The following is a 9,583-nucleotide window of genomic DNA, read 5'->3' on the forward strand; positions in this document are numbered from 1 at the left end:
TGCATTTGTAAGAGTGTATTAGGTTAAGTCATTTTTAAGGATCAAGAGTTTGTGAAATACACTGTTCTACTTTGATGTTTACATACATATATAATGGGATGGCTTACTTTAAAACTTAAACTTTGGATAGCATTCCATACGCTATTCTGAAACTCGTCCGGCCAGTGTCTGATTTACTTGCAACTGGTATGTTGTCCTACAGAATATAGTAAGTCAAAAAAAACCCTAAAAGATAAGTAAAATAAATCCAAGATGAATGTTTCCTCCAACTCAAAACAGACTACATCCAAACACTGGACTGCCTAATTGAAGTCAAGCTTAAATGTACACTTGATTTAAACACAGGGGCTAAAAATTGAATTAAGGGGGAAAAATCTTATAAAATGTAAACAAAGGTCAGTGACTGTGGGAATTAAATGTTTAATTTCTTTAGCTACTTCTAAAATTTGAATATGAATTACAACAGCTCATCTTTAGTGCAAATTTTCCTATCTACCTCACATAGTAAATAGTGACTTCATGATCTAGAATACATTAAAAAAAACCCCTCAGCATATAAACTACATAGTATTTTCTAAGTTCAGGTTTAGTATGTGATTAGACCATCTGAAGTAGCAGATCACAACTAAAAAATGTTTTACAACTAGACTTGTAGAAACACAACTGCAGTTAAAAAGTTAGCAATGCAAACGAGAGTAAATCAAAGTCTGTGCAAAATGTGTTGCTATAGGTGGGTAGGCGGAAGAGGGGACAAAGGTGGAGAAGGAAGAGGGGAAAAAAAAACAAACCCATATTAAAATTTAAAAAAAGAAAAAAACAAACAAACAAAAAACCAAACCACCAAACCCAGAGAGTCTCCAGGAATGAAAGCATACTGTAACCTGCCAGCTGCATACAGATAACAAAAAAAAAAAAAATAGAAACTGCATGCTCCACTTGGAGGTACGTCCTCCTTTTTTTTAAAAAAAGTCACTTACAGAAGAACAAGCTGGTGATTTGTACTTACATCCTGGACCCTTTTAAACCCTTGTCAGAAAATGATAAATTATTGAAGCATATTATAAAGAGCATCTCTAGATCTGTGTTCTGTAGTGGCTTCTGAAGTCTTTCATGTGGAAAGGTTAACTACTGATTGCAAAATAACTTAGAATTATTCCTTGACCTTAAAAAAAATAAATATATATATATATATATAAAATTAAAAATTTGCAACCCACGTTCTCTCCCTTAGACAATTGAAATGTTACTATTCCCTGCTTGCTTTAGAGCTACTGGTACTTGGAAAGAATGGGCCAATGTTACATTCACACAATTGTCTTGTGTTCATCCATCCACAACTAGAAATATTTTTGTTCCTGAAGGCACTATAAACCACCAAAAGAATAAAGCAGGGCTTCAGAAAACTAATTTTAAAAATTTGGCTAAATAACCTCACCATGAGGTATATTACCCAAACTTATAACTTTATCCAGAGGAACAAGAAAACATTCTGAGTATCTGGATGTTGAGTGCAGTAACACTCGGACTAAGAAATATCTCAATGTTCAGGTTTTTTTTCTTGGGTGACTGCGTGTAAAAGGAGAAAAGATATTTTATAAATTGGATGGATTTTATAAATCCATGTAAAACTGAGCTGGATATAGTCACTGGGCTTTGATTATCAGGGAGCACTGTTGCAAAATATAAACAAACAAGTTCTGACTCCCTTGCCTACACAGAGGTTCCCCCTGTCTAAAGCATGCTCCACACTGTAAGTATTTGTTCTCATTTCTGGCTAGCACATAAAGAAAAAGAATATACAGATGGTACTAGGTTGGGTGGGAAGTGGATGGGAGAGAGAGTGAACTGTCTGAAGAGGATACATATGGCATGTTTGCAAAAGCTTTTAGATTCCTAGTCTGCTTTCAGGAGTAGCTTTAGATATTAGTTAAAATTGCTTTTTATTGAAGAAGTCCATTGTGTTTGGTAGTGATGCAGGATAAAAAAGGTAACTGCAAGCTCAGGTAGGGTGGGGGATACAGAGGCAGGAGGTGAAGCAGCTACTAGCTGTTTCGGCACACCAACTGAGAGCTTTTCACCTGTGACTGACTTCCTCAGCTGGCACAGAGCTTTCTTTTCACCCTTAGGGCTTTTCTTCCATTTGATTCAATTCTTTCCCCACCCCTAACTGTTGAAGTGTCACTGTTGATCCCTTGATTCAATCCACAATTCAAGATTTTTTGGACAGCTGAACTTTTTACCTGATGACTCTTACTAGATTGGCATTTAAAGCTGACCCTGTGTTTTCCAAAAGGGACAGGTCATTGTCACCAAAACATTAGTATTTCCCTTCCCAACATCAGTTAAACTATTGTTTTGCCATCAATACAAGGCTGTGATTTGCAATAACTCCATGCCTACTTACCTTCCAACCAGTATTTCTGTAAATGTTAGCATAATTAAACGAGCTGTTGCTTTGAATTAGTCTTGCGGCACTATTACATGCTTCTCTTTTATTATTTTTTTCTGTACAGTGGAACAAAGCAATGCTTTGAAACAAAAACATTTGGGAAGTTTACACTTGTTTACATTTATTTAAAAAAATATTTAAACACTTGTGTATTTCACCTGTAGATTATTAACTACAAATCAAATAAGGCTCATAACTTCGAAGAGGTTCACAAGTACAAAACAGTCTCCTTCTGGCATCTTCACATCCTCCTCTTCTGTGTGCTTATGTACAATACTGTGAAAAGGAGAAAGCGGCACACATAAGAGGGCCCTGGTAAATAATGTGCAGAAGCCTGTTTATTTAAAACATCTTGTTTCCATGGCTTGTAAAACAACAGTGTAATGAATCCCATTCAGCATGAATGAAGTCAGGAAACCTTTTAAGTCCAGGTTTCAATAAATGCTATCAAATTTACACATTATTTATTACTTTGGTTCAGTATTTATTATATTCATAGCCAAACTACACTCCAGCAGATGCAGGCTGAACAGAGGAAGAATAAAGCCAGCTACCCTGCAGCATTACTGAGGGGAGCTTGAGAGAGTTTCTAAGCAGCAGAATTACATGTGTCAGACACTAATGCTATGATCTTTCAACAAAAGCTGGAAATCCCAAGCACTTAAGGCAAAACTAATGATTACCTATGAAGGAGCAGACATCTTCCACCTGCTTGGCTGGTGATATCCCCATAACAGATCTATTCACAACATGAAACTGCATTGTGCTCCTAAACCTGGGGTGTCTCAAGTTCTCTGCTCAGCCTCCTGCCTCTCATCTATTTGTTTTAACTTTTATAATAGATTCTTATTCCCTTAATTGATTCTCCAGCTGCAATGTCACTGCACTCCTTAGCATAATAATCCAAATTCCTTGCAAAAAGTATTTGGCCTCATTCAAGGATTATTTCTCTTCCCAAAACACTCTTTCACACTGGTGCCACATTCTCTTTGACTCTTTTTGTAACACGGGATTCAGTTCTTGTTTCTTTTTATACCCTCCCTCCATCCTGTCCTCCATTTTCTTCTCAAGTAACTTGGTCAACCTCTGCTTCATTTACGCTCTCTACAAGCCTCCTCACATCTGACTTGTGAACCTTTTCTATTTTTAGACATTCTTCTCCCTGGCATGTCCTGCTATTACAGCCTAACTGATACCATAGAATCATTTCAGGAGCCTGAGATTGTCCCTGAAGTGCACTAAAATCCACCTACTGCACTGGGATATTCAAAGGCTCAATAGTAAAGTACAAGTGATTTTCTTGACTGGTGGTAAAATCTTTACTCATAAAGATGACAACAGCCTTCAGTACTAATGAACAGCATTCATTCAGGTCTGGACAACTGCATCACAACCAAGTATTACAGTGTCATCGATATCTGTACTGTATCATAAATTTACACAGTAGTTTGCCTAACAAAACACACAAACTTCTACGGAGCAGAGGCCATCTAAGCAGGCAGTAAGTGCAAAAGAGTAAAACTGTCGAATGACAGGAAATAAGCTCTAAGGAAGGCTAGAAAAGAGCATGCTTCTCTAAATGAACTTCAAGTTCAGAGGCAAAAAGGGCCACAGGAATGCAGAAAAGCACAGACCCTAAAAAGTGAAACTGTAAAAAGTAAATATGTTAAGGCTTCCATGAAAGCCTAAACCTAATATTCTTACAGGCAGCTTGCTTACACCTCAGCCACTCCTCAAATTCAGAAGTAAATATCAAAATACAATCTTCTAATGAGCAATAATATAAGGAGGAGGAGTTACCATTATTTCCTCGGATAAATGCATCCCCGTACTTGTTCTTTAATTGTCCATTTACATATTCTTCAGTCTGTTCCAGCGCTATGTTCATATACCCATCCAGGCAAGCCAGGACACCTGAAGACAGTGACAGTTTAAAAGTGAATCAGCTTAAACTTATTTTAAAATAAACAAAAATGCTGTGTGTAGCATTGTGTTTGAGTAGTGCTGATAAAACTTGTACCTTCATAACAAACTAAAAGCCCAAGCTTGGCCAGATGAGTCAGTAGATCAGAGTATTCTTCAAAGAATTAAGCTGGGAGTGACGAATCCCAGGCACCCTAGTAGCAATTTAATCAGTTGATACAAGAGTTGGGGGGAAAAAAGAAGTCATTAAGGTATGACTTTCAAAAGATTGACAATTTCCACTTTGAAAGTTTAAGTTGTCCCTTCTCACTTGTGTTTTAAGCCACACACCTGAAAAGAACCTGTAACATTAAGTGTAACTGGATAACCTAACGGCAAGGCTATGTAAATTGAGTTTTCACCAAAACTTGTGAAGGATATAGCTGAAAAACAACCCTTTTAATACAGGACACCATACACACTTTTTCTTATTTATCTTCATGCTTACAGATCTAGAACACTGGCTGCAAGTCTCTGATATAAACAAAATTCTACATCATTTTCAACAGGCAAAGGTTTTTCAAATGACACTGAAATCCTCCCACAAAAATAAAATTACACTGTTTAAATAACGCAACTCAAGAAAAAGTCTCTGCCATTTGTAATATTACATGTTCTTTTGATCAGGAAAATATGCATTTGAGTAGCCCTGATTTTAGACAAGTACTTATGTTCTCACTTCTCATAGCCCCTGTTGAAGGCTGTACCTTGTTCACACAGTACTTCCTATGTGCTGGCAGCATGATAGCATTTTTTCATTCAAAATCAGTCCTTGGTATTTACACCCACCCTTAAGATCAGAACCATGGCCATCTACAAATTTAACTTGCCTGATCAACAAACAGACTATTCGTGTAAGGAAATGAATGTGGGGATTAACAGATATAAAGAATTGCTCAGAGAATGCAATCTGATTTGTTAATTGTGCACATAAAACAACTTGCACACACAGACAATACTAATTTTTTTCCTCTGTTTGAAAAACACTTTATTTACCTGGCATTAAAACCTGAAATCTAGTGTATTGGCTGTACTTGGGGAGGGGGAGAAAACTCCAGTCTGAGAATCCTCCTCTAGGACACGTTCTCATTTTTCAGAACAGTTACTGTAATATCTTCCATTAAATAATTAGGAATTCAAGTTCTCCTGCCAACTTGTAATGGTTTGACGATTACTATTTTCCTTTATGTTTTTCTTTCCTCTGTTTCCACAAAAATAGGAAAAACTGAGTGCTCACTAAATGTTACTAAATGCACCAAAAAACCCAAACCAAACCAGTCAGAACTCTTTTTCACTCCAGTAATCCCAAGTGCTCCACTTAACAACAGAAAACAAAAAGATGTTTGTCCAAAATTAAAATTGGACTGCGGATTTTCTTAAGCTACCACTCAGTAGGCCGTAAAAGCAGTATTTTCAAACTGTTTTGCTCCTAGAGTGCATTCATGGTTGTTCCACTCTCTTCCTCCATTTCTTTGTGTTTACCCTCAGGCCACTAATGGTATTAAATATTGTCACTGCCCATCCTGGCTAGTACTTTATCTGTTTTATCTATATGTAGAGATGGTTTAATGTACATATCAATCTCTAGGCATAAAAATCATACATATTAATTTATCACTGATTACTTTCCCAGGGCTTCTTCCCTTAGGTGTGCGCAGCACTTGGCAGTGAATCAAGACATTCTACGGTTACACGTCAACACTTGTATTAGGCCACGTTTGTGCATATGGTGGCTTGGAGGGTGGAGGTACAGACATAAAATTAGCAACACGGCCTAGAGGAAGAATCTAGGCATGTCTGCAACAAAAGCCTGAGATGCTGGCTTTTTTAATGTTTGGCTTTTACAAATCTTGGTCAAACTTCTGCAGAAAACAATCTGAAAGCATATTTTTCAAATGAGAACAGTATACAGGTTTTTAACTGCAGGATCACATCAAGTGGGAAGGAAGAAAAGCAGAGTGAAGTAAGGAAGGGAGGGGAAAAAAATCCAGTAACAAATAAGGGTGTTCAAAGGAACTATGGTTCGATTCCTGGTAGGTCTGATTGTAGGCATGCTAGACTAGCCTTTTTGAGGGGAAAGCTGAGCAATTTATCTGCAGCAGTTACAAATGGATCTTACCGAGCAGAAGGTATCAGTGTTCTCAAAGAAAACTGAAAGTGCATCCAGAAACCAAATCTGGCTTGGCCCTGCCTTGTATGTACCTTCAGGTAAATGACTTGCTTTAATTGACTTTCATGAGCTGTCGCTACATTCTCCTGCAAGAAAGAGTTTACAGAGGCCAAAGACCAATGAGAAGCAGTACAGTTTTTAAGCCACCAACCCCACCTGAAGTGCTCAGACAACGTGGTTCTCAAAGAAATGGCAGATTGCAAATTTTCTCAGCTGAGACACACTAAAGAGGAACAGGAAGGGATAAGAAGGCACTGCTTGCTGTGAGTGAACAATAACAGTTTAAAATTGTCATAATACAAAGATTCTTTGTCACAGCACAAACAAGTCTCTCACAGTGCTGAGCCAGTTGAATTAAACCTATGTGAAGTGGTGATCTGTAGCAGAACCATAATGTTTAAGTCATTTCAGAATAAAATGTCTAAATTGGGCGCAACAGGAGATACATGATAGTTTTACTTAAGTTTGGATACTACTAAAAAAATTGGACAGGCCAACAGTCTTATCCTAATGAGAGTAGGACCAGGACGTTTCAATGAACAGAGAAGTTTAATTTACTGGTTAAAAAACCCTATAATCCTACGTACAGTGCATGAAGGTATACAGATAGGCTGAAGAGTTGTGGAATAAAACTGCTGGACTGTGTTAAAATGAACTGGGCATATAGCAGCAAAAGCCACACTAAGCTTTCTCCTGTATCTCCGTAAGTCTTGATCCAACACGTGTCTAGGCAGTTGTTTAACCAAGAATGTAAATAACGCTTTCATCCCTCATGTAAAGAGTAGGCTTATGACTGATGGCACAGTTTACTGTTTGAAGATTTTTCTGGACCAAGGTCTATGCTAGGAACTGGAGAACAGGAAGGTGAAGAAAAGGGTAGTTCCAACAAGGGTTGCTATCAGAGCACTGAAAAGGGGACTGACCGGCCATTTCAGGAATTGTAATTCCAGCCAATCTTTACAAATATCAGTTTAGACGCTCAGAATCATCCTGAGACTCCAGCCTAACCATCTGTGACTAAGGACACTAATGATTTAGATAAGTAATTTTAATCTCTAAATCCACCGTTAACCTCCTTTTCATCAGTTTCTCCAGAGTTGATTTTCTATTTTTAATGTCACCATTCTGAGACCTATATTCACACACTCCAACATCTGGATCGCACTGTTTTGCTTTTCAAAAGCAATGCATCTGTTCCGGGCTCTTCAAACGATGACTTTACTCACTGTGAGAAACAGAAGGAGAACTTACCTCGATAATCAACTCCAGAATTTAATTTTACGACAACTGGCCTTCCAATGATTTGTTTTAGAAAGTCACTAGGGGTTTGCTTCCGTAGACTCATCTTGATCTTTTCTGGTAAGCTGGGAAGGTAAGTGAGAGAAAACATTTGGATAAGCAACACGTTCACACATGGTCTTTAAACACTCAGTACAGACAGGCAGTCCCCTGACTCTTAATACTTTCAGTAGGAGAAAATTTCGAAGGAGATAAAAGCAAAACCTTAAGGGTGGAGGTGGAGAGACAGAGCACCTAGATCCACAGTATTAAACTTTCCCTTTGGCATTTCTGTAACTTCTGAATTCAGTAAGAATCCTTGCATGCCACGCTGTGCATCCTGTAAACTTCCAACAGAGCCAAAGGCCTCATCATCTCTGTAACACCTTTTGCTAAAATGGTTTTACTAAAATTAAGAGAGCTAAGCCATAATAAGTGGTTCGTATCTTTAGGGGGTGGAGGGAGAAGCCAGTACATGCTCTATACACATAAGTCTGTACTGGAACAGCAAGAGAAGGATTTCTGATCTCAGCTTACAAATACAAGCAAAGAATAAATTTCAAAGGATGCCTTCAAATGAATCGGTTAAGTTAGACTAAGTTTAGAACTGAGGCTTGTGATTAAGTCGTAGAGAGACCTGAAAAGACGCTGTGATTTAAAAATTCGTGGTGCAGCACACACCCAGTTTGGTATGAGACCCTTCTTCAGTCAGTATTACTTAACTTCTGCTTTGATATCACTTTGCCTAAGTAACAGCTGTTCTGCATTTTTAAATCAACGGTAGACAGTAGCGCTAACGCTGACTCCCAGTGCAGCGTCAACTCTTCGTCGCTTGTTTTCTGTGGCAAACTGCCATAAGCTCCTCCAGCCGAGCAAGGACCGTCACTGGTTTTCCTATCGACTCACAATCTCGCGGGCGGCGCTGGCACCGCAGGGCTCGGTAGTGCAGCACTTCATAGCCGAAGCTTTCCTGGGAAACAAGCGTTTTTCGAACCCCAGGCGCTACCCCGCCCGCCCGCCCGCAGGTAAACGCGCTCCGCTTTTACGTCCCGCTCCAAAAGCGGCCTCTTCAAAACCAGCTAAAACGGCGCGAAACACGTTCTGACAAACGCCCCTGACAGAAACCCCGGACGGGGTGTGAAGCTTTAGTGCCGCCTGCTTCAAAAGCAGAAAAAAAGCAGAACCAACGGCCGCAACGGACACCAGCAACGGCCGCCCCCGCGCCTGCCGCACGCGGCTGGCGGGGGGGGGGGTACGCGCACCACACAGGACACCCCACCCCCCCAGCCCACACAACCGGCGACCCCCCTCCGGTCCCCTCCCCGCGGCCCGGAGGCGGCGGGTCAGGCGCCGCCGGGGACCCCCCTCACCGGCACCGGCACCGGGCCGAGCCCACCCCGCACTCACCCGCCGCCGCCCGCCGCGCTCACGCCCGGTGAGCCCCGCCCCGCTACGGCGCGGCGGCAGGGACAAACCTCCCCGGGCGGGAGAACTCGCGGGGCGGGGCCTGCGGCGGCGGGCGGGCAGGCGGGGGTAGGCCGCTGAGCCGGCCTGTGCGGGCCCGCAGGGCGAGGTGCCCGTCCCGGCCCCGGCCCCGCAGCTCCCCGGGCGCGTTTCCCACCCGAGTCCGTGATTTTGGGTGGGTTCCTCCGGCCCCGCTCCCTGGGGCGGGGCGCTCGGTGTGCGAAAGGCGGCCGAGCCCTGGCGGGCTTAGCACCGCGGGG

The 9,583-nt window shown here is 41.1% G+C and overlaps 1 protein-coding gene across 7 annotated transcripts; it reads right to left on the bottom strand.

Moving 5' to 3' along the window:
- Positions 1-2,460: 2,460 nt before the first annotated feature.
- Positions 2,461-9,338, bottom strand: LSM6 (LSM6 homolog, U6 small nuclear RNA and mRNA degradation associated). 7 transcript variants are annotated; one of them, XM_030020048.1, is made up of 4 exons: positions 9,267-9,338; positions 7,833-7,945; positions 4,250-4,363; positions 2,461-2,725 (listed from the first exon to the last, which is right to left on the bottom strand). In XM_030020048.1, exons 2-4 carry the CDS (start codon positions 7,924-7,926, stop codon positions 2,691-2,693), a joined length of 243 nt encoding a protein of 80 aa, XP_029875908.1. In that variant the 5' UTR covers positions 7,927-7,945; positions 9,267-9,338; the 3' UTR covers positions 2,461-2,690. The 7 variants fall into 7 exon arrangements, with proteins under 7 accessions (XP_029875908.1, XP_040981230.1, XP_040981233.1 ...); XM_041125296.1 differs by lacking the exon at positions 9,267-9,338 and adding an exon at positions 9,236-9,254; XM_041125299.1 differs by lacking the exon at positions 9,267-9,338 and adding an exon at positions 9,230-9,248.
- Between the last annotated feature and the right edge of the window lie 245 nt (positions 9,339-9,583).

The sequence above is a fragment of the Aquila chrysaetos genome, chromosome 1, assembly GCF_900496995.4.
Source record: "Aquila chrysaetos chrysaetos chromosome 1, bAquChr1.4, whole genome shotgun sequence".
Lineage (NCBI taxonomy): Eukaryota > Metazoa > Chordata > Aves > Accipitriformes > Accipitridae > Aquila > Aquila chrysaetos.